A 26,048-nucleotide genomic window follows, 5' to 3' on the forward strand; every position below is an offset into this window, starting at 1 on the left:
TGTCACTGTCCCACTTAAATTTAAGTCCAACACTAACGGGAAGTCATGTATGAATCACGTTTAACTGTCAAGTCAAAGTGTACTTTTGTGTCACACGTCCTAAAGTGTCAACTTCTGAACATTTCAAACAACACCCTTCCGTCCTGCCACTCGCCCCGCCTCCATGAGTACAGATGCCTTCACTGTCTTCGGAAAATTCCATGAACTTCAATTGAACCAAGTGCAAGTAATGTTTCCGTAATGAAAATTAATTACTATGTTCACGCGAATACCTAAAAAATGTCGAAGCGGCGACCAGACTGTATGCTGGCTAAAACTTATCTAAATGAAATGATTGTAGTACGGTAAGGTTTACGAGGGGACATGAATGCATCGCTGTACCGTTTTACAGAAGGCAACAATCGACGGAAGAGCAGCGATCATTTGGTGAGTTTCTCACAATCAAAAACGTTTTTTACTGCTATTGCCATAACAACTATTTTAGTATTTGGACTGGAGCCTAACTCTTTTTTGTCATAAAGATACAAGGAAGCCTACACGTCACTTTCTTCAACCTACCGTTATTATTATATTATGGTCAAACTTGGTTGCTTCTCAGTTAAAAGCAAATTGTGTACCCGTTATGGAATTCATGTAAAACTAATAGCGTGTATTGTCACCGGTTTGCCGTTTACACATGACTTTGATGCATCAACCGTCTGCTAAAACGGTTAAAAACCCAAACAAATAATGAATACGTCGATTGATTACGCAATTGCAATTGGTTTCCCTGAATGTAACATTTACTACCGTCAGGAAACGGTCCCTTTGCTGTGTGTTGTAACCCCCTAACAGCAGGGGTGTCCATTTTGGGACCCAGGGGGGCTATTTAAGGTACAGAAAATTGGCATATTCTACCAAAAATAACTCAAAACTAAGATATTTTGTTCAGCTAGTTTATTATATATTGACCTACATTGAATTGGTTTTGCTAGGTGGGAAAAAGGGGTGGCCACACAGCTTGGAGACCTGGGTTCAATTCTCCGTTCGGGCATCTCGTGTTTCCCAATGTGTGTGTTTTCTCCAGGTACTCCGGTTTCCTCCCACATTCCAAAAACATGCATGCCATGCATGCTAGGTTAATTTTGGGGACTCCAAATTGTCCATAGCTATGAATGTGAGTGTGAATGGTTGTTTGTCTATATGTGCCCTGTGATTGGCTGGCGACCAGTCCAGGGTGTACCCCTCCTCTCGCTTGAAGACAGCTGGGATAGGCTCCAGCATACCTGTGACCCTAATGAGGATAAGCGGTAAAGAAAATGAATGAATGGTGGAAAAAGTTTGGACACGTCTGACCTCATGTATCTTTCAAACAATATTATATATTATATTATTTTGTATTTAAATCCAAATGGTCAGTTATTAACTATCAGGTGCATTGTGGTATGCCGTGGCGGTGTCCTGAGTGCTGTTTGCTCATGTGACACTGATAAGTTGTAGGAAAAACATCATGTTGACACACTATCGATGGGTGTCACTGTGCAGAAACCCCAGGAAACAGTTGTGGTCATACATAATGCATTGTGGAAAATTGGCATGCTAAAGAGGAATCACACACCAAACTTAATTAATATTGTAATAGCCCATGCTTTTTATAATTGTATGGAATTTGGTCATTTTAAATATTTTTTATTAACCCCTCACCTTTCATTTCACTTCAGAGGACACTGGCAATCTAACAAGTTGCTTGCCAACTCCAGTCACAAATCCTCACCAAACTTAATACGGCCATTTACTTCTTTTTAGTCAGATTTGCCTTTTTTATTTATATATATGTATATAATGTGTGTGTATGATTTGGCTTGATTTGTCTCTTGTAGAAAATGTTCCAGTGAGGTTGGTGTACACCAGCAATGAGTCTAAATAGTTCCTGCCTGTGGACCGAGGTTCCCCAGAGTAGCACTGCCCCATGTGACCGCTGCAAGCATGCATGCTGCAGCTATGATGGAAACATCTACGTCCTGGGAGGACGAGACAACAGGACCCTGAGGGACTTCTGGAGGTATAGTGTAGGTAAGACATAGTAGCTCCTAACTCTTTAGTAGTCGATTGAAGTTGCCACCCTGATTGAAGTTGCCACCCTGGTTTCTTCAGTTTCTTATTCATTTTAATTCCTGGCACAACTTAAGGTGCTTTTATTTGGACAAATGACAACAAAAAACAGCTCATCGGAGTTAAATTTTTGGCGGTACAATGCTATAGTTATTGGTGTGACAACTTCATTTTGGTTATTATCAAGAAAACCTTGGAAGTTGCTCGATATCAGCTCTTAAGTAAATGACTCATGGCAAAACAGGAAGGTGTTATTCTCGCTGCCACATTGTGACATTTAGACTCCAGGCGACTCCAAATTGTTCATATGTATGAATGTGAGTGTGAATGGTTGTTTGTCTATATGTGCCCTGTGATTGGCTGGCCACCAGTCCAGAGTCTACCCCGCTTCTCGCCCAAAGAAATTGGGATAGGCTCCAGCACCACCGTGACCCTTGTTAGGATAAGCGGTAGAAAATGAATGAATCCTTTTCATTCATCATTTATTTACATGTAAAGCTATAATTGCAAAATTATGAAACATGTTTGTGGTAACATTTTTGGCTTTCTGGAACAGGATTAATTGGATCTGCATTATTTCTTGTGGAAAAAATTGATGAGAAATATTTTCAAATAATTTTGAGAAAAATACGTTTACCGCCCGTGTTTTTGTTTTTTAATTTCCAATTTGTAGTGCGTAACGAATGGACAGAGTTGAGCTGCACAGGCGAGACGGCACCAGAAGAAGTGGAGGAACATTCCATGGTCGTTTATAAGGTATACATTTTAAGTTCATGTTTACATGGAAATGTGATTTATTTATATTTATACACACATAAACAGAAATGTTTTACTGCTCATTGTGTCTGGACTAAGTTCAAATGATGTGTACTTTTTGAAGGGCTTTATATACGTGTTTGGAGGCACACTGGATTCGGCATATAGCATGCTGAGATGTCCCCTCTGGGTGTTTGATATTGGTGAGTTTCTCAGTAAGGTGAGGACATGGTGATTGGAATATTAGCAGCAGATGCTATTTGCACTATTGCACTGAGACAAAACATGATGGCATTCTAAATACAGGTTTTAACATTATTAGAGCGCTGTGGCCGTGAAATAACACCCCTATAGTCATGTTGGAATATTAGCAGCAGATGCTATTTGCACTATTGCACTGAGACAAAACATGATGGCATTCTAAATACAGGTTTTAACATTATTAGAGCGCTGTGGCCATGAAATAACACCCCTATAGTCATGTTGGAATATTAGCAGCAGATGCTATTTGCACTATTGCACTGAGACAAAACATGATGGCATTCTAAATACAGGTTTTAACATTATTAGAGCGCTGTGGCCATGAAATAACACCCCTATAGTCATGTTGGAATATTAGCAGCAGATGCTATTTGCACTATTGCACTGAGACAAAACATGATGGCATTCTAAATACAGGTTTTAACATTATTAGAGCGCTGTGGCCATGAAATAACACCCCTATAGTCATGTTGGAATATTAGCAGCAGATGCTATTTGCACTATTGCACTGAGACAAAACATGATGGCATTCTAAATACAGGTTTTAACATTATTAGAGCGCTGTGGTCATGAAATAACACCCCTATAGTCATGTTGGAATATTAGCAGCAGATGCTATTTGCACTATTGCACTGAGACAAAACATGATGGCATTCTAAATACAGGTTTTAACATTATTAGAGCGCTGTGGTCATGAAATAACACCACTATAGTCATGTTTACACCCGTATTACCCAATATAGTCTTATTGATGTTTAACACATATTAGACATCAATAAGACATAACATAGACTCACACATTTGCACTGGCAGAGGTCTTGGTTGTTTTTTCTAGACTGCATACTTGATTTTAGCATTCTTGTAAAAATGACACACATATTATAGTACATAATATAGTATGTACAACACACACACACACACACACACACAGGGTGTACTATAGAACTGGATGCCTTATTGTGGATCTTATTAAATATATTACACAGGCTGTACAAAATAAATATAAAAAATATAAATGTAAAAAAAATACAGGTCAACCTAAAGTAATTTTTCAGTGTATTAAAAGTGTTACTCGTCATTGTCAGTACCACTTAGACATGGTGCTGTGCTAATACATGGTACAGCCTTTCACACATCTCAGGTTTCTACTAGTATCTATTAAGTACTTTTCCAAACTGGTGCCAAAACGTTTACTGTTTGATAGATTCCACAACTTGTCGGTTCATGTTTTCCCCTGGAGTCACGCTATCCTATGTTTTTCTTCCGTGTGTTTCAGCAAAGCAGAAATGGGTGCCCTGTCAGAGAAAGACAAGCTCTCAGGTACATTATTTTTTTAAATGCCATTTTTAAAACTGGTACTGTGACACACTCACGCAAATATTTTATTTACCTAATTATGTTTGCTAGTGTGTAAAAATAAATCGTTAAGGACCAGGCACCTCATTTATAAAACATTGCGTAGAAATCATATTAAAAGTGTGTGTACGCCCAAAAGCTGATAATGCTGTACGCCTAAAAATATTCAGATTTATAAAGCACACATGCATGTAATTTTCCCTGAATACTGTCATTCTGCTCTCGACACACCCACATTTTACCATAAATGGTCAATGCAAAGTACCTCATAAATGCTGTGGCCATATTTAATGAGCCTTTGTTGCATTTCACTGGGTTCTTCTGAGTCATGGATGCTGAGAAGCCAAAGACTAGGCACACATTTGCATTTTTTGTTTTTACATTTTTCCCATTTTTCCCAATTGATAGCATATAGATGAATATAAACTCAGCATAATCAGTTTATCTAATGTATGTGATTTCAAAGCACAACAAAAGAACAGCCAACCATTTAGAAATATACTGGTGTGCTCATTCTCACGCAAAGGTTATTTTTATAAAGCACACCTTCGTCGCAGGAGCACGAAGTGATACGGCGGCAGAGAAAATAACGCAGAGCGATTTGTGAGGTCTGATTATTTTGACTAGGCATTTTTGTGATGCAAATGTATTATGCTACTTTACTCAGCACCGAAATCCGACCATGTCATACAACTTAATGTCAAAAAATCCGAACTATCCCTTTAGTCATGAGTTTTTCATTAGTCCCTCAGTAACTACTGTATTCTGTGTGTACCTTATTGTAAAGTAAGACAATATTTGTATGTCTAAATGGCTCTAATAATGTTAAAAATCATATTGAGAAAATTGTAAACAGGTTTTTAATGCTCCAAATATTCAATTTCTAAAGAAGGACTTCTACTTTGTGGAAATTCACCACAATCACAATCAGGTGTGGAGCCGATTAACTGCGATAAACGAGGGAATGAATGATGAATGATGAATGATGAATATATATGTTTTGAAAGTAAGTTGACATTTGACACTGTGGACGTGTTGTTTTCCATGGAAACAGACCCAAATGCCGACCAACAGAAAAGGCCACAGTGCGGTGGTGGTTGGCTCATCCATGTTTCTGTATGGCGGCTTCATAGACATTAAAGGATCATCTCAGGAGTTCTGGAGTTTGGATTTTGGTAAGTGAATATGAAATAGTTATATTTACTGTATCTGCTTTATTTGGTAAAAAAGCAAATATACAGGAGCAGGCATGTTTTAAGTATATTATACTAGTATATGTGTGTATGCTTGATAGACACCATGGTTTGGTCGCTGCTCAATGGTTGTCAGCAGGGATCCCTGAACCCAGGCCCAAGACACAGTCACTCTGCAATGGTCTACCAGAGTTGCATGTACTTGTTTGGTGGCTTGAAAGGCTTGCGAGAGCAGAGAGACTTCTGGAAGTGGAATTCTATCAGCAATACATGGACTTCACTCAAAACAAAGTAAGTCAAATTTAATCTTTTCATGTCATTTAGATGAGGTATTAAAACAGCAAAATGACACTAAAATCGAAGACCTGCTACGGATTTAAGTACACATGTTTGGCTGGTTGTGGGGAAGAATGTCTATTTGCTTTACAAACACCTCAAGTGCGGCCTTTAGGAACTCCAACTCCTTTGGTATGCAACACGTTTGTGCAGCCTTCTCACATTGACATCTCCCAACGTATAAAGGCAATTATCCCTCATGGTGTATGATAGACATGGGCAAATTACGGCCCATTAAGCGTTTTAATCTGGCCCACCCAATGTTTCCAAATTACTTTATTAAAACTCTTTCAAGACCAAATCTGATATCGGCAACCATACCAACTACCATTTGCTCAATTGGAGTAATTCTATTTTCTAGCTGAATTATAAAAAAATATTACAGCTCTAACAAGAAGAGGGTTTGATATAAAACAGAGGGGGGGTTTGTTTACAAAGGAGCGTGAGCCTATGTGGGAAAGAGGGATGCAGAAGCATTCCAAGCCATTTTCATTTTGTAAATAAGATGACCCCTGATACAGCCAGTAGTACAGTTAAACATCCACACTTTATGTGATGTGGTGAGGGACGACTGTACTTTAAAAATAGCATTGCAAATCCTGTCAATGATGACAGCTTGTGTTTTAATGAAATAGTATGTAAGAGTTTGATTGGTCCGGATTAAAAAGCCTAAAGGTTTGACCATGCCTGATCTAATCTACTCATCTCATCATGAATTCATGTCATGAACTGCATTACAGAATTCCAAAGCCCCTCTAACACAGTGCCTGTGGACATTTTCTCCAGATTGGGACCCTCTAAACTCATTGGCCACTCAACTGTAGCCTACAAGGACAGCATGCTTCTTTTCGGGGGAGGAGAGAGCCAGAACTATCCAAAGAACTGTCTGTGGAGATACAGTTTTTCCACGCATACGTGGGGACAGGTGAACACACTGCTGGGATCAAGCGCTCCAGACAAGATGCACCACTGTTGTGCTGGTCTAGGTACCAGTTACACAACCAACACCACCAGCATCTGCTCAGAAACCTACACAGGCCGTCAGCATGAGAAGTTAAGGCCATTCAAAAACAAATGTTTTCCCGCTCCGATCACTTTTCTGGGCTCAGAGAGCGCGATAGAGCTTCAGACGTTCAACTTGGACAAGAGTCAGAAGGGCAAAGCTGGCAGTAATGCCACAGAACCGGACAAGAGTGTCTTACTGGTCAAAAATGAGCATCAGTTGGGAAGCTGTCTAACGTATGAAAACAAAGCATTCAGCAAACACTGGAGCAGCACGGAGGAGGACCTGCTGGAATTCGATGATGAAGACATATCACAACATTTGCCAGATCTCTTACTGGTCCTGGGGGGCAGACCGTGCACTGGACATAAAGCTATCTCTGTGTGGCAAATGACTCTGGCTGACACTTGACAGCACAATTTAAAGGAGCGAGAACGGGCAAGAAAACAGTGTTATTGTGTCATATTACCTCTTAAAATATTGTCACCACATATTTTGTACCGTATTACATTTGTTTAGCTCTGTTTATTTATCACACTGCACAGACAATGATAAGATTGCAAGTGAATAAATGGTAAATCTCGCTAACGTCCCTCTTGGGTGCTAATACAGGGACTTTTTATGTAAATGACACATTTGTGAGGTTATACTAAAAAAAAAGCAAAGCAAGATAAGCAGTATTAAACAGTATAACAGCCTTCACTCAGCTATGAACAAGATGCTTCAATTCCTACACTTTTTGCAAGACTTCACATAATAGCCAGTCTCTTCTGTGCTATTCAAGTGCTACTCCATAAATATCTTGTTATGACGTGTGCCATAGTCAATCCAAAGGGTGGTCGTTAATGCATATTTTCATGCTTTTTATTCATCTCCAAAATGATGAGTCCCAATCCTTTCAAGTTCTGAAACGCACCACAGCTTCAAAAGGTCTAGATTTAGTATACCTGTAGTCCTTCATTGCAGCCTGTTGTTTCTTGGGAGACTAATATTTACAAGAAACATTGATGGCATGCCATAATCATCGCCGGCTACATATGGAATTGGCAGGAATTCTGGTGTTATCTCTCCACACTCAGTGGAACTTATTTGTCCTCTTTGTAGCACCGTTGGGTGGCTTCCATTACAAATCTAACAGATCACATGCACGTCACAATTCCGACTGATGTGGGCCCGTTGCAGGCAGCCGAAACATGCATCTTCCTTTAGTGGAACCATTTTATCTCAATGCCCTTTTCTTGTAGGTGTAATTTACTTGAGTGACGGCGCTTGTGCACAGTAAATAGAAATATATTTGTTTGTTGTTGTTCCAAAATATGTGTGACTTCCTCAGGAACAATCACTACAGTGCTGGATTAGGACATATGAAAAAGTGTTTGGCCCCTTCTTGATGTCTTTTTTTTTTTTGCATATTAGTCACACTTAAATGTTCAGGTCAATTACAACAGAAAATGCATGTTTTTTAAATTGAATTTATGTTTATGTTGCATTCCTTGATAAAAATCCATGTATGTCCATGTAAAAAGGCTATCTATGAAATATCAGGCAATACATAAATACATACAGGTGATATTAATGCTAACACCTTGCGAAGGTGATTTATCAATTAAAATCACCTGCCAGAGAAGCTAGTTGTAGAGTAAACCTAAAGTGTCTCGGCCCTCCATTGACACGTGGTCTAGATGGTCAGAGGCGTGGCCGGAGAATGACCAATGGCGACCTAGCCCACCACGTGTAGCTCCACCCCCTGGGAGCAAGGCAGATGGATATAATTGGCAATTAACCTCATTCATAAGCGCTTCTTTCTCACCAGGAACACCTCGGGTTGCGGTTTCCAGGTTTGTGGTTCATTGTGTGTAGTTTCTTGTTAGCTTTTTCGTCACTACAAACGCCGTGAATGCACCTAACGCTTCAAAAACCAAGATGGACGGCCTTTGTGCCGAGTTTTACACATTGTGTACATAAAACATCATACCAAGGACTCATTGACACAATTTAACGGGGTTTGAATGGAAGTTGAACGCATTCAATTTCATTCCAATTTACTCTTTAAAACAGCAAGTGTTTTGCACTCCCACCAAGAAATAGCTTTCTTTGGTGTAATTTGTAATGACTGTTTACGACCACTAGATGGGAGTGTTGTCCATTAGCAAACATAACCAGGTAACGGCACGTGGACTTGTTACTTCTATGTGCAACTCGAATTTTCAGTCTGTTTGAACATACTGTGTTATATACTAAGTAATATACACATACAAATACTTGTACAATACTGTATATGCATTTTTCCTGTGTGTCCGGATATTAAGGACACCCTGTATGTTCATGTTTGCATCCAGGTGTTGTATTTATGTGTGAAAGCTAAAGAAGAATCACAGTTTAATGAAACAGAGACAACATTGATGCCATGGAAATAACAGCTTTTCACATTTTCAACAGAACAACACATTAAAAAACTTATTTTAATTATTTATCCTAAATGACAAAACTACCACCATAAAAGCTTGTCATCTACAGCAGTGGTTTTCATCTGGTGGGTCAGTATCTGCGGGGAAAAAAACAAAACAAAACAATGGAATAACCTGATGCACCTTGTGCTGTTGACTTGCTGCATTGTGCAATGTTTGTGGGTCCCTGACACACAGCTGCAGATATCTGCTGGAGAAGCGCGAGTGACAATGACGGCACAACAATGTCTCACCCTTACAGCTTATGTTGTGTTGCAAACAGTTCCCTTTAAATATAATATAATATTTCACCAGTTTGAGATGAAAAACAAATCTGCAGGTTGTCATTGAGTGGACATATACTATGCTAATCACTAATATACAGTATATAGTGTATATATATATATACAGTATATATATATACAGTAGTTACTTGTGGTTATTTCTCTAATACATTTAAATATATAAGAATATTTATAATTTTGTATACTTATTATAGTTTTTTGTGTGATTTATATGTCTATGATGTGTCCAGCCTTTAGGAACAGATTGTGTGTATATGAATATTTGGTAGAGTAAAAGCCAAAGAAAAAGAAGCGTGTAATGTCCAGTGTGGTGGTTGGTGAGAAACAAAGGGTTGTGTTAATCCCTGGCGTCTAGTTGGTGGAAATCCCCACGTGGTTCCGTCTCCTATTAAAAAAAAAAAACTTTGGAGGTCTTGTTGTGGCGACTGCAGAGGGAGAAAGGACTCTGTGTCTGGAGCATCAAGACATCATCATCATCAAGACAAAACCGAGCCGCTCATTTTTGCATGCAAGCACACAAGGGCGCACGGTACCGGCGCGCAATCTACCGGCGAACCTTGTTGCTTATCTTCAGGATGACTAAGAAGTTTGAATGAAAGGACAAATGGACTTGGAGACTTTTATATCGTGGCTCAACTGAACTTTTATTTTACGCGTGCGTAAAGTGGATGAGTGACGTTCGGGAGTGTGTACTAAGTGAGGTTTGGAGGATATTTCACTGACCCACCGTGGAGTTCTTTTGGATTTTATCTCCAGCTTTTCCCAGCTCGGAATATGACGTCCACGCCGATGAAGATGACTTCCTCTGCAGCGGTTTTGTTTTTTCTCTGCCTTCTTTCGGCGCGCTCTGAGACTCAGAGTTCGTCCGCGGAGTCTTGCGCGTCGTGCGGCATCAGGGCTCCGGACCAGTCGGAGCGCATCAACGTGGACTTCCTGGAGGCGGTGAAGAGACACATTCTGAACAGACTGCAGATGAGGGAGAGACCCAACATCACTCATCCCATCCCCAAGGCAGCGATGGTGACCGCGCTGAGGAGGCTGCACGCCGGGAAAGTGCGGGAGGACGGCCGGGTGGAGATCCCCACTTTGGACGGACACGCGTCCTTCAACAACGAGGTTCTAGCCGAGACCTCGGAGATTATCAGCTTCGCAGAAACTGGTAATATTCTAATCATTATTATGAATCATAATATTAATCATTATTCCATCAATATCTGGATTGAACTTTATGGATTGTTTGATAGGAAATTCACATTTTGACAAGTAAATAAGACACAGTTTCCATTTCCAGGATTCAGCCCGCTAAACCCTTCTATTGTAGGGTTTTAAACATATTTCAAAAATGTACTGTAAATCTGTCCTTGAACCCTTTGGACGAGATCCCCACCAGTCACAATATGTCTTCGTGACAAATTGGAGTTTGAATACACTGAAAAATGTGCCTTCAAAATAACTCCTTTGGAGGTATGGACTGGAAGACAAAACAAGGCCATAGTTTGACTCCTGACTTAATCCCATGTTAAATCTGACAACGATACTACAAAACCAGGTTTTCCTTTGGACACTCTTGGCCACACTAGGTCAGAGTCTTCACAAAAAACTCCATGCAAACAAAGCTCCATGGCTTCCAGATACTGTATCTTGTTTGTCGCGACCGTTTTGTCACATTGTTTTTCTTAAAATAAAGACAAAACAAAGAAAAAGGTGCAGTGCTGACCAACATGTATCAGTGTTATTGGGTCGGTCATCATTATTGGATGTAATTGGCCCAAGCTACGTACGAGTAGTTGATTGGCTATTGTGCCACAACAGACAGGCCCATCAGTTATCTATTAGTTTGAATGATGTGTCTAACTTGCTAAGTGGATTTATGATCAATAATATATGGAAAATATGCACATATTGTATATGTGTGCGCAGCAGTGGTCAGTGCGTTTTTATGAATGAAAGGCTTGGTGCGGACATTTATAGGACAGTACAACTTTGACTTTTACCTTCTGAGAGGATGCATTCAAGTTTATGGTTGTATTCCGGAATGGTGTACTGCTGCACACACAAAAAAAATCACCCAAAAATCTCAATCTGGATACGGATGAAAATGTGATTTAATTTTGAAATTATGATGCTTTTATTACTTAACGAGGTGCAACATAAACATACGTGTCATTGTACTCATGGTATGATGGCTGACACTTCCTACTCACTCACCCCGTGCCCCAGCCATCCTTGCCAACCCGGGTGACTTGGATCCCCCCAGTGAGAAGTGATTGCATTAATTAACTGCCTTTTCATGACTTGTCTTTATTAGGTGCATGTACTGTAAATACTATGGAGTGATGAGTGACGTGATGGATTACTTTCAGTCGTTCTACTGATTTGTGCATGCGTGCCGCGTGTGAGAAAATCATTGTGATTCACATTTTCGGAAGAATCATGCAGCCATAATGTGTATCAAATCTCTACCAACTAATTATTTCAACACAACATGCAATTAGGAGGAGGGGTAGAACCCCAAGTGGCACAGCAAGAGGTTGTGGGAGGACAAAGAACATCTTTTACAGTCTATTTGTCATATTCAATGTGTTTATTCCTTCTTGTGCATTTTTTAATGATTGCCACATGTCTTTCATCGGCGCTAGCGTATTATTTTAACCAAAACACTGTGCACTTGAGTACACTTAACCTCTTAAACCCTGGGTCTTTATGCTCAAAGACTAAATAAATGAGTTTTTTTTCTGTGCATAAACGTAAAGGAAGCTGCTTGTTCAGTGAATTTTAGTGGTAAAGGAATGATACTTGTACCAGTGGAAGTGTTGGAAGGCATGATTCATGACTTCTGCAGGTCTCGGACTCTTTGCTTGTTTTCCTCATTGAAAGCGCTACTAGTTGGAATTATTTCAGAATTAATTTTAAATTGGTTTTGTTGCAATTTTAGCTGACGTTCTGCCGATTACATGGATTTATATTGTGTATTGATACAAGCGTTGCGTAGCAGTTACCATAGCAACAGAGAAACAACCCTAGCCTTGTGGTATGGCAGTTTTTTGGGGGGACAAAAATGAGATTTTGAGTAACTATAATGACATAAACAGACGCACACGCATACTCAGTGTCTGCCTTTTCTCATTGGCCCAGCCATGGCAGTTCCACTCAATGGGCTGCTGTCATGGAATGATCTGAGTGCCCTCATGACAAGGGAACAAAAACCAAGCCATTATTATAAGAGCACTACGTGTTCCTGCTGAACTCGTCATGTCAACGACAAGAGAAGAAAAGTGAGAAAAGAAAAGAAATTGCACAGAATAATGCATGTGACATTTGGGTGCATGGAGAGTGCTGGGGTAATGTTGTGTATGTGCGCATAATGCAGTGTTGCAAAGAATGTTTTTGTTTTGTCATTCTAAATGTCCACTGGCCTTCTTTGCTGCTTCTTCTTCTGTTTTTTTCCCCCCGTTCAGCTCTATTCTTCCTCACACCTTTGAGCCTTTGTGTGGTATTGTACCACGGAGCTGGCTTGGGTCCCTTGCTCCCTAGTCCCGGTTTGCCTCCTGGCCAGCTGGCTCGCGACCCACAGATCACATACTGCCAGCTGGGCCAAGGCTCAGAGGCAAGGTCTTCAGGAAGCCAGGCAAACCTCAATTGCCGATGCTGTTTCCAGTGTGAGATGAGGCCAGTTGGAGACGTGGAGTATGGTGGGCCACCAAATGAGTATTAAAAAGGATGCTGATGTGGTTTCGTGGGGCAATGGATGATGGTTCATTGCTCGGATTCTACTCTCCTGAGCTGGTTTCTTGTTGGCACAAAAGTTTGGAAAGCTGGGAATTTGTCGGTCTTAGTCCACAAAGTAAAACTGTGAGCATGTAAGGACAGAAATGATATGCCGTCATTTAATGAGATAAATAAGACAAGAGGGAGAATAATGTATATGAAAGGTATTCTTAAATTACTTCTGTTGTCATCTGGTGCAAGAGATAGACTTTAAATGACTTTAATGATGACTTTAAATTTAAAAAAATGGTCTTCAATGACCTCAGACCTCAGTTGTCATTCAATCCCAGCCATTTTTCAAAGGACTATCCCTTCAGTACCACACATAATATTATGTTCCATGGTATAAACAGTATAAACACCAAAAGAAAGGCTGGACTCTTCCCTTTCATCGTTGTTTGTACCTTGCGTAATAACTGTTATATATTCCACTATTTACGTTTTTATATAGGCTAATATTGAATATTAAAATTCTGGTTAATACAAGAAAATTGTGTGCATGGAAACGTGATTGTTTGTGAAGAGCGAGGTCAACAGAAAGTCGAAAAATGAGTTCTCACCGTCTGGAATAAGTGAACATGTGATGAGAGGAGGCTTAATTATGGGGGTGGTCATTAACTACAACCCTGGTCCTTATGAGGGATCAGGTGGGTAGGTTTACTTCAGGACACAATTCTTTCACGAGGACCTGTCACTCATGGCACTCTTGGACCTTCTCCAGACATTTTCCACAATCAGCCATGAGTGTATGTTTCAGTGCTGACCTTTCTTTGTCTACCTTGTGATCCAATACATGATTCATGAACGTTATGAAAAACGCATCTCCAGTTTACTTCAACTGCAGTCAATGTAGAAGCGATGCCATCGTGGTTTAAACGTCAGGACCAACGTTTTGCATTTCAACCCTGGCCCCTCCATCCTCTCTCATTTCTTTCCATCACCTCCTCACCCCAAACTGAATCCGAGGCAGAAGACTCACCCTTAGACCTACTATACGCCGTAGCCACACCCTTTGACTTCCACGACACGTCGTCTTGGCAAGCAGCCTTGAGTGATAAGTTACCTCTCTAAGCGTAATTGCTTGCATCCACAGCCCCTTGTCCCAGTGTCTGTGGCACAGGTGAGGACAAGCTGAAGCAGCCCATTATTCATGCAAGCCCACCCAGGTGTCCTCCCCCCTGCTGGGTCAGACAAGACAAGTCAGGGCCAGTTCTAAACAGTATACATGAAAAGAACTGTCCTCAAAGGGACCATCAGTGGCAAAAAGGTAATTTTCTTTGGTGGCTTGGTGTACGCTGCCACCACGAAAAGACTCCATCAACTAAATGACCATTTAGTTTAGTAAAAACAAATGAATGAGGTGAAATGGGTTTGTGAAAGGGATCCTATCTTGCTCCCGGTTCCCAGTGGGGCACAATAGTACATTTTTTTTATAAAATATCAACTTGTGTACAGGGTAAATCTGCATTCTTCTCCTCTTGGCCGATGAGGAATCGAGGTTTGCCTCCAGCTCTCAGAGATGCATAAAGCTCCCTGAAACGGTAACGTGTTCATGGTTATCAGCAAATGGAATGGATGCCAGCTGATGTGGCTGTGCAAAAGGAACGTTGGTAAAGCTCACTCTCTGACGCTTTAAAGAGCTGCCCCGGACAATGACTTGACAGCTTGGGCTTTTAGCTTGTTGCCTAGCGCTGCTCAACTTAACTCTCGTTTAGAGAGGATTTGTGGACGCGGGTTCGAGCACTGGCAAGGGTGCAGGGGGCTGAACTGCATAACACAATCAGTAAAGAAGAATTGGATAGAATTGGATACTTTGTCATAGTTTGTTTACTAAAAAACAGCTAAAATAACATGTTCGACTGTCAACAAGTAATACAGGCTAGTCTTCATGAATTCACTAATAAGAATTAAATGAAATAATACCAGAAACCGTACAATTTGGATAGCTGCACATTTCTATGTGGCACAAACATCTGTATAAAAACAAACTAAAGAGAAAACGGCAAACTGGGCTCGGTTAGTACATCATGCATGAATGCAGCGTCAACAAATGTCTTACTTCATCCTTGCATATCCAAGGATATAGGACTCAGAAGATCTGAGTGCAAATCTCAGCTGGGCATCTCTATGTGGAATTTATGTCCTCCCATATGAGTTCTTCCCACATTCCAAAAACATGCTAGGTTAATTGGCGACTCCAAATTGTCCATAGGTATGAATGTGAGTGTGAATGGTTGTTTGCTTATATCGGCCCTGTGATTGGCTGGCAACCAGTGCAGGGTGTACCCCGCCTCTTGCACAAAGTCAGCTGGGATAGTCTCCAGCATATACCCTTCTGTGACCCTCATGAAATTTAAGCTGCAAGTGAATGAATGAATAATAATAACACAATATAATGTGATACAATATAATCATTTTGTAATCAGGTGAATCAGTTTTCAAATGAATGAATCATCATCACATGATTACTACACGTCTGAAATTCTGTTTACTAATAAAATTTTGCGAGAAAAACATTTGAATTACATTTTAATCGTGTTTTTCAAAGACCATATAATTTAAGTTGAATTCATATGTTTGCATTTCCTTTTTGTATTTATTGTATTTTTGCATGAATTGTGTATTTTCTGGCATTCCAGAACACACTTGTGGAGGTGTGTTTGTGAATTGGAGATATATACCCTCCTGATCAAAATTTTAAGACCTGTTGGAAAATTTTGCACTTTTAGGTCTTCTAAGAGGAGGTTCTAAGTAGAGCTTCAAAATGCAAAAAGTAGAAATGTAAGACGAAAAAATGTTGAAAAAAGTAAGCAAGTTATTGCACACAACCATTTAAGTGAAATAGCCTTTAAAATACAAAAGCTTAACAAAAAAGTGGGTTCTATGTCATTGTTTTGTCAGGTGTTGACAGTGTGATGAGGTCTCGATGGCAAAGGCAAAAAAGCTTTTTCTCTTTGAAAAGCAGTGTGCAGTTGCGACTGAGGTTGGACGCAGTAAGACTTTTTAAACATTTTAAAAATAATAACTTCCAACCTTACTGGCATGACAAGGAGATCCTACCAGAGATGTTTCCCACACGGTACAGTGGAGGGGGCGTCATGCTATTTCCGTCATTGGAACAATGGAGCTTCAGGTTGTGCAGGGGCGTCAAACGACCGATGACTATGGGGAGATTTTACAAGGGCCAGCCCTCATGACTGAAGGCAACAAGACGATGCTACAGTTCATCATGCCCGCCAGTCAAAACAGGAGGAATAACCTCACTCTTTGGACTATCCATCCATCCATCCATCCATCCTCCCTCCCTCTATGCCTATTATGCTCATTTATGCCTATTATGCGTATGGACTTTATGAGTATAAGTATAGAGTCCTTCTAATGCTTTCTATTATGACCGTTTGGGATTGGATTTGTTGAAGAGCAGTTAAGATACAGTTGTTGGTGTTTCATAAAGCCGCCCCCCCCCAGACTATCCCGGTGTGAATGCAAAGTGCTGTATCTCTGACAGTTCATCAGACTGTAATTGTATTCTTGTTTCGTTTCAAGCTCCCCTATAAGTTGCAATCGGAGCCGTTGAGGCAAGTTAAAATGGTGCTGAACGAGGTGAGGTTACATGAACTGCAGCTCACGGGTCCTTTTACAACCATCACAGATAAAAGTGGCGGTTAAACGGAATCCTTTATGTCAGTATGTACTCAGTGCCCACTTGATAAGCGACCTGGTATTATTGTACGTATTAATGCTCCGCATGGGAACGGGTGTGTGCACAGATGGATAGAAAATGTGTGCATGCAAAACGCTTGAGCCCGACAGTGGCGAGCTGGTCTGAACAAGTCTGTGGTTTACGGGAGGAAGGGGCGCGAGGCGTATTTAAGAGGAGGCCCGTTTTTTTGGCATCCACATGTTGACACTGACAAACACTAATCAGTCAGCAAACAAAGTAATTTGGCCACTTTTAGGGCACCACTCTGCTTGAGAACATGTACCGAGTGAAATAGAAACCTTTCAAGATGCCTTTGGGTAAATTGGAAGACATAATTAGACTCTCATTGGCAGTATTTTCCCCCCCTTTTTTTCCTCCTCTAAGCCCGTCGTCACCTTTAGACTTCTGGAATCTCTTCATTGTGCCCTTTTAGAAAGTGGCTTGTGTCATGTAAATTGCTTTTATTTTTTCCCTCATCATGCATTTTGCTGGAAAGCCACGTGTTTCAATGCCGGGCTGCTGCGCGGCTGTCTCCCAGTGCCTCACAGGATGCTTTGTGCTGTCACTCTGAGGGTACTTGCATTGGAAGGAGGAGGCAACGGGTGAGGTTCAGTGGGGTGCTAACAGCGAACTCAATGAACCCCACAGGGGTCTTGGCCATGTCCACCACCCTCCCACCTTTCCTTGAGCTATTGTTTTTTGTTTTTTTTATATTTTCTTTGATGGGCGACACGGCGGTCCAGTGGTTACAGCTAGGAGACGAGGGTTCAATTCCACCCTCGACCATCTCTGTGTGGAGTTTGCATGTTCTCCACGTGCATGCGTGGGTTTTTTTCCCTGGTACTCCGGTTTCCTCCCACATTCCAAAAACATGCTAGGTTAATTGGCGACTCCAAATTGTCCATAGGTATGAATGTGAGTGTGAATGGTTGTTTGTCTATATGTGCCCTGTGATTGGCTGGCGACCAGTCCAGGGTGTACCCCACCTCTCGCCCAAAGACAGCTGGGATAGGCTCCAGCATATGCCCTCCCGCGACACTAATGAGAATTAAGCTGCAAGTGAATGAATGAATAATAATAACACAATATAATGTGATACAATATAATCATTTTGTAATCAGGTGAATCAGTTTTTAAATGAATGAATCATGATCACATGATTACTACACGTCTGAAATTTTGTTTACCAATAAAATTTTGTGAGAAAAACATTTGAATTACACTTTAATCGTGTTTTTCAAAGACCATATAATTTAAGTTGAATTGATATGTTTGCATTTCCTTTTTGTATTTATTGTATTTTTGCATGAATTGTGTATTTTCTGGCATTCCAGAACACACTTGTGGAGGTGTGTTTGTGAATTGGACATATATACCCCCCTGATCAAAATTTTAAGACCTGTTGAAAAATTTTGCGACCTTTTGTGAGGAAAAAGCGGTAGAAAATCTCGTTGTACATCTTGTATAATGACAATAAAGGCCATTCCAAAATGATTGATTGATTGATTTTCTTTGGTCTATCATCATTTGGTCTCGTCACAAACAAACATGATCTTTTGTCCAATGTTGCAGACGTTGTGCCAAAAACTGCCACAGAACACCCGACTGAGTGATTTCGAGCTTAGAGCAAAAAACGCTCTTTAACCCATTTGAATACTTTAAGTACTCTAAAATGGTACCGATACTAGCTTTATGAATGACCTAATATAGAAACTAAACTGTACTGTAACTGTATGGCTGTAATTCTGTTTACTATCACGGTTCATGTCTTCATTGTTACTATTGCCACTGTTTCATTTCACTGATATCATCTCCATTGTGACCCTTACTTAGCCATCATTGACATTTAACTCATGCAGTCCTGTTTGTCACTGTTGTTGTTATGGGAATTGTTGTTGTTGCTGCCGTTTTTGTCTCTCTCTCTACTGCCCCCCCCCCCCCCCTGTTTCTCTTCTTCTTTTCTGTGTTTCTTCTTGCTTCGGTTGCTCCAAATGCGCATAACAAAAACATCAAATAACGGCAAATAAAATTTCATTTCGGGACACAAAATAAACAAGTAAATAAAGAAAGAAACTAAACTAACTACCTGCGAGATTCGTGTTGGGTGTGTGAGCTGAGATTGTTATATATTTATTAATACCACAAGATTCAATTTACCTAAGGGTAAAATACAAGTTTGTATGAATGACAGTGTACATTTACAATGGACAATGTAACATATCATCTTTGACATGAATTAGTAATACTTTTGAAAAAACATCACTTTTTTACTGTATTAATTCCCTTTTTGTCCCTTTCTACTTTGTCTCCGCAGATGAGTACACATCCCCAAAGTCCAGTCTCTACTTCCTCATCTCCAACGAAGGCAACCAAAACCTGTATGTGTCGCAAGCCAACCTGTGGCTCTTCTTCCGGGTGTTGCCGGCTGGTCCAGAAAAAGGACTCCGAAGGAAGGTGACGGTCAAAATCCGCTACCAAGAATCTGTGAGTGATATAGAAGGAGGCCCGGGTGGACACGTCGGAGGAGGCGCAGGTCGCTGGGCCTCGGTGGAGAAGCGCGTGGATCTGAAACGCAGCGGTTGGCATACTTTCCCGCTCTTGGAGGCGGTGCGGGCCGTGTTTGGCAAAGTTGGCCGTCGACAGGACCTCGAGATCCACTGTGATGAGTGCGAGACAGCCGGAGTGGCTCCGGTGCTCGTCGACCCAGGCGACCCGTCCCACCGACCCTTCTTGGTAGTACGTGCGCGGCAGGTGGACGGAAAGCACCGCATTCGCAAGCGGGGGTTGGAGTGCGACGGCACCAGCGGGGGGCTATGCTGCCGGCAGCAGTTTTACATCGACTTCCGTCTTATTGGCTGGAACGACTGGATCATCGCACCGGCGGGGTATTACGGCAACTACTGCGAGGGGAGTTGCCCGGCATACATGGCCGGCGTTCCGGGATCGGCATCATCTTTCCACACGGCCGTCGTCAACCAATATCGGATGAGAGGAATTAGCCCCGGTTCAGTCAACTCTTGCTGCATCCCCACCAAACTGAGTACTATGTCCATGCTCTACTTTGACGATGAATACAACATCGTTAAAAGAGATGTCCCGAACATGATCGTGGAAGAGTGTGGCTGTGCTTGAGTCCCAATTTGTCCCTTAAAGGCCTTTTTGTACAAACAGGACATTTTTGTACTGTATACATTGACAAAAAACATCTGCACGCGCAGGCAAGACACATTGTAGTACAATCAAGTATCATCATTTTTTGGTTGCACATGTCCATATGAGTGTATGTATTTATCAGACTGAGTGATATGTTGTCCGCTTTGAAGCGGACGGCATCGGGAGGAGAAGGGAATGATGATCACCAAATTGTACTTTTTGCTTTTGTTTGCCATTTCTGGTTAAACGCAACGGCCTGGCATTGCCAACTGAAAGAAGATACAAAGCATTTAAGGGAAGTGACACAATCGAACTGCTCCTCAGAACCCCTAAGTACTTTAAGCACATGAGAGACTTGTTTTTTTTGTTTTTTTTTGAAGCACTGACAATTCATCAGCTTATACAATTCAGAACACAAGCACTTCACCAGTATGCCGACAGACACAGTCTGACCGTCCTCTGGTGGAATTATACCAGCAGCGCTTAATGCCTCACAGGATTTACTCTCTCTGCACCGCAGCAGCAACAGAAAGTCCTCCGCTATTTTTTTTTTTTTTTTACTCTTAATTCCAGACCTTGCACCTCACTTTCCTGCCTGTCTGAGTGCTGCAGGCCCTGCGACCAAGATGACCAAGACTAGACACATCTCAGAAGTGCACTTCGATAGTGCACGGGAGTAAGACCCCGGGGAACCGAACTCATTCCTACTGCTCATTTAAGACTTTGTGGGACAATTGTTTTCGATCCAGTGGGTCGCCATCGTGCAGTGCAGCACTTGTAGAAACTGAAATGCACACCCTGATTAGCACTTGTTTAAAGAATTGCCTTTTAAGGAGTGTCCTGTCCTATCATGGAATAAGTGCCACAAGCTATGCAATGTATAGTCAACTCTACCCGTAATACAACACGCTCTGTTAGACTGAACATGGGGGGTGGGCGATACTGCAAATTATGGTATCGATCTGAAATCAAGCAAATACAGCACCAGTATTGCCGATATTGACACTTGAAATTCTTTGAGATTATTGAATGATTTTGCCTTTAATTTGTTGCTTGTAATTATTTTTAGAATAAAAAGCAGGACAAAGGTTTTAGGCAATCAAACAATATATATTTGTATTAATTAAATTAATTAAAAAAATACAGTTTTCTTCCATACAATTTAGCAAAATAAGGCTCTACAATTGGTTGTCGTTCAAATCCTTCAAAAGCCCCCATCTATAACAATGTCACAATATGAGAAACAACAAAAAAAGCATGGATCTCTCCCTCTATTCAGACCACGTCGGGTATTGACACCGTCAATATTAGAATCGATCCGCCCACCCCCTACCGAACGCTCTTTCTCTGAATGTCTCCGTCTTTCTTGTGTTTGCTTTCTCACTCTTTCGCTCGTCAATCCTCGACTCTTAATCAATACTTGAAATGTAATCTTTCGCAATCCTTTCTCAAGCGAATGATTGTTGTGATGTTTGCACTGAAAAGTTGCAGGATTAGTGAAACAAAAACTGCCATTGAAAAGTTATTTTTATAGTAAGTAAGTATATGTTTCAGATGTATTTTACATAACCAATGGAACCAAAGAGGCCATGATTTTTTTTTTAGCTATTGTACCAAGAGGTCATTGAGTTATTGTGTATAATAATACTGTTTTGATCATTTGCAAAAGGCCTACTTGTATCAGGGTACAATACATGATTTTGTTGCTTAGATCTTTTTGTCGATACACATTTCATTTTTCATCTTTTAATTCTATTTTTGTTTCTGTTTTCTATTTAATAAAACACTGTTTTTAGTTTCTGTTTAAGAATCACCCTAGCCAAACAATGTCATCTGTACAGCATATGTAAAATAAAATGTTTTCTTAAATATTTTACCACTCTATAATTGTTTTTATGTGTACTTGTGTGTACTTTTCTGTTACAGAGGATGCCTGCTCCAGTGTGTTGTTCACCAATAAGAAGCCAAAACCATTTCAAGTATAAATGTCCCTGCAATTATTTTATTGGCGACATGGTGACAATCTGGCACGCACCATGATGCAACTCAGTGTGTGCTCATTGCTCATCTTAGGTATTTGATGGAGAAATTCAGCAATTTTTATTTAAGAAAATGTTGAAAACCTCACCTGCCTCCGATAATTGCACGTCATTCATATATATTGTAAATTTATTACTTATTTGAAAAGAAGTGAACTTAACACTTTTTTGTGCTTTGAACCAAAAATGTACTTTGAATTGAAAAAAATACCCTATAACTTTATTGATGTCTTTTCTGCATTTTTACTACTGTGACAAAAGCCATGAAAAAAGAAAAAAAAACTGCTGACACACTTTATGGATTAAATCTGTCAGAGGTTGATTTCTGATGGAAGGCGCTTTGGGCTGATTGTAACTTAAAAAGGTGTGGCTAAAATAGTTGGGAAGTACAAGGAAAACACCCGACTGGTTTTAACACATGACTTGTCTCCTTGCCATCTGTCAGGATGATTGCCTCTCGTTAGCTGGAACAGAAATTGCAACTATGATTTGAAGGGTTTCAGCGGAATGTGCGCTTATCCGGCAGCATGCAGATTCACATACCTGCCTTATTCTGGCTTTTCTGCAGCGTCATTTGTGCTTGCACAAATACTGGATGTACTTTTAGATAAGGTGACTGAAAAATGTGACAACTTTCTTGCACTGGATTTAAATGCAATGTTTGTGTTTTACAGAATATGTTTAGAGTAGCTTAAAGGAAAACTGCCCTTTGTAGTATCTTGACATATTTTGACAATTTGAAACATTAACAAAACTTATTTCCGAGGCACAGGAACCTACGCTACTTCCATCAACAGCAGCAGCAAAGAAACATGGATGGCACTAAAAAAAATATATATTTTTATTATTAAATAAAAATAAAAATAAATAGGGCGGCACGGCGGTCGAGTGGTTAGTGCGCAGACCTCACAACTAACCACCCTTAGCCATCTCTGTGTGGGGTTTGCATGTTCTCCCCGTGCATGCGTGGGATTTCTCCGGGTACTCCGGTTTCTTTCCCACATTCCAAAATGTGCCACTCCAAATTGTCCATAACTATGAATGTGAGTGTGAATGGTTGTTTGTCTATATGTGCCCTGTGATTGGCTGGTGACCAGTCCAGGGTGTACCCGCCTTTCGCCCAAAGATAGCTGGGATAGGCTCCAGCACCCCCGCGACCCTCGTGAGGAAAAGATGAATGAAAGTTAATTAATAAATGAAAATAAAAATAAGAAAGCAGGAAGTGAACAAATGCAACAGTTACTGATTGTAAAAGTACCAGATGGAGGGGTAGGATTTAATAAGCTTTGCTTCTTCCTACTCCTTTTGGACATGTGGAACTGTGAACTGATTATGTGATGCATTCAATTGTAATCTGATGCACGTTCAAATGAAATAAAACCATTACCATTACCATTACATCTACAGTAACCATCAAGGTCCTCCCTCTACGTCCATACCAACATCATCCATGTAGACCTTATTGATATTTACTTTGAATATGTCATTTTCCAGCTCTCTTATGACCAGGGTTTAAGAGGTTTTTAAAACACACACACGTGTGGGCAAACACACACGGAGCCTCCCCAACCCTTAGGTATCAGCTTAAACAAATATTGTCCCTTTGCCCTCCCTCATCTAATACTGCCACAGGTTGAGGTCATGACAGCTGCCAAGTTGACGGGGTCAACTGGTTTATCACCGCAATAGCATTCATTCTTCCAATCCACGGTACGTGCTTGCTAATGAATTTATGACTCTTCTTTGCCTGGGGGTGGCATTCCTCTGCCTCGCATTGCTTGGATTTGGTTGAGGGACATGGAAGAGTGAACTAAGATCATCATCTGTACCACTAGTTCTCTTATCCCAGAAGACACCTGAGCCGTTTATGCTTAAAAGAAACATATACAAGGCATTTGTGGTGTGTTTTTTCCGAAAATACTACTAATTCATGTCAAGGATTTGTGACGGTACATACTGTATATATACTGTATGTTACATTGTTCATGGTATATGTATTCCTTTTTGCATATGCACTTTGAAGTGAAGCATAAAACATATAATCATTGAAAATAATTCAATTTTTGAATTGATTTAGTCACTTATTATTTTTGCAAATAAGGCCTACTAGTAATATTTTCCAAGATTGTTTTACATTTCACCTCCTATTAGAGCATTAGAAGTATTACATGGCTTTAAAATGACTTTTAACTGCAAAAAAAAAGTACTGCTGTTTTTTTTGCAAAGCCTCAGACAAACACTCCAAAATGTTAATAGGTTAATTGGCAACTCCAAATTGTCCATAGGTATGAATATGAGTGTGAATGGTTGTTTGTCTATATGTGCCCTGTGATTGGCTGGCCACCAGTCCAGGCTGAAGACAGCTGGGATAGGCTTCAGCACCAATCCTTTTCTACCGCTTATCCTCACAAGGGTCGCAGGGGTGCTGGAGCCTATCCCAGCTATCCCCAACTGTCTTTGGGCGGGTACACCCTGGACTGGTTGCCAGCCAATCACAGGGCACATATAGACAAACAACCATTCACACTCACATTCATACCTATGGACAATTTGGAGTTGCCAATTAACCTATTAACATTTTGGAGTGTTTGTCTGAGGCTCCGGAGTACCCGGAGAAAACCCACACATACACGGGGAGAACATGCAAACTCCATACAAAGATGGCCAAGGGTGGGGAAAAACAAAATAAGAAGCCAAAAAGTTACCACTTCCACATTAAATAGGAGGAGAAATCATTCATTCATTCATTTTCTACCGCTTATACTCACAAGGGGCACGGGGGTGCTGGAGCCTATCCCAGCTGTCTTTGGGTGAGAGGCGGGGTACACCCTGGACTGGTGGCCAGCCAATTACAGGGCACATATAGACAAACAACCATTCACACTCACATTCATACCTATGGACAATTTGGAGTCGCCAATTAACCTAGCATGTTTTTGGAATGTGGGAGGAAACCGGAGTACCCGGAGAAAACCCACGCATGCACGGGGAGAACATGCAAACTCCACACAGAGATGGCCGAGGATGGAATTGAACCCTGGTCTCCTAGCTGTGAGGTCTGTGCGCTAACCACTTGACCGCCGTGCAGCCAGCTCTGATTCTGTTTACTTTATTAGCAATGACTACCAGGAAGTGTTTCTAAAGGAAAGCTACATTTGTTTGTTAAAAATTCTATATCTTGAGTTGAAAAACAATGAAAAACAGAACATTTTCATCACTTAAAAAAAAAAAAACTCAGGGCGGCCAGGAAAAGGATATGGTCTGTAAAAACAGGATGTTTGGTCACCTTCGGATACATTTGAGTACATTTAAAGCAGTGAAATGTGTCACAATGGCCTCTTATTGGTTCACCATGTAGGACCAATCCATCCATAGACCGTTTTTTCACGTCCTGTGATATTAGCACTTTGGTATCAAATGAGTTCATAGAGCTTACATGACAGGATTTCTATTATCCACGATTTAAGCGTGACCTCATGTTTCAGCCTTGAGAGATCATGTAGAGGCACTCTTATTCTAAGGATTTATGGTGCGGGCCCCCTAAGACAGGAGGCTTATTCCACTCCTGTTTACTTCTTCCTACAACCCAAAGTGACATTTTGACCTCTGAAGAAAAGTGGACTGTGGTCCCTGCAAA

At 40.8% G+C, this 26,048-nt stretch overlaps 2 protein-coding genes across 4 annotated transcripts; both read left to right on the forward strand.

Moving 5' to 3' along the window:
* Nucleotides 1–280: 280 nt before the first annotated feature.
* On the forward strand, nucleotides 281–8,425 carry klhdc3l (kelch domain containing 3-like). Of its 3 annotated transcripts, none has more exons than XM_058082947.2 (8): nucleotides 281–426; nucleotides 1,860–2,052; nucleotides 2,765–2,847; nucleotides 2,972–3,050; nucleotides 4,385–4,428; nucleotides 5,519–5,639; nucleotides 5,759–5,948; nucleotides 6,780–8,423. In XM_058082947.2, exons 2-8 carry the CDS (start codon nucleotides 1,893–1,895, stop codon nucleotides 7,405–7,407), a joined length of 1,305 nt encoding a protein of 434 aa, XP_057938930.2. In that variant the 5' UTR covers nucleotides 281–426; nucleotides 1,860–1,892; the 3' UTR covers nucleotides 7,408–8,423. The 3 variants fall into 3 exon arrangements, with proteins under 3 accessions (XP_057938930.2, XP_057938931.2, XP_057938932.2); XM_058082948.2 differs by lacking the exon at nucleotides 281–426 and adding an exon at nucleotides 519–873 and having other exon boundaries at nucleotides 6,780–8,424; XM_058082949.2 differs by lacking the exon at nucleotides 281–426 and having other exon boundaries at nucleotides 1,901–2,048; nucleotides 6,780–8,425.
* Nucleotides 8,426–10,054: 1,629 nt separating this feature from the next.
* inhbb (inhibin subunit beta B) lies at nucleotides 10,055–22,483 on the forward strand. Its single transcript, XM_058082924.2, has 2 exons — nucleotides 10,055–10,907; nucleotides 19,534–22,483. The coding sequence occupies exons 1-2, from the start codon at nucleotides 10,523–10,525 to the stop codon at nucleotides 20,349–20,351; spliced, it is 1,203 nt and encodes a 400-aa protein (XP_057938907.2). The 5' UTR covers nucleotides 10,055–10,522; the 3' UTR covers nucleotides 20,352–22,483.
* Nucleotides 22,484–26,048: the final 3,565 nt, after the last annotated feature.

The sequence above is a fragment of the Doryrhamphus excisus genome, linkage group LG12, assembly GCF_037039965.1.
Source record: "Doryrhamphus excisus strain RoL-2023G ecotype Guam linkage group LG12, RoL_Dexc_Guam_v1.1, whole genome shotgun sequence".
In the NCBI taxonomy this organism is placed as follows: Eukaryota; Metazoa; Chordata; class Actinopteri; order Syngnathiformes; family Syngnathidae; genus Doryrhamphus; species Doryrhamphus excisus.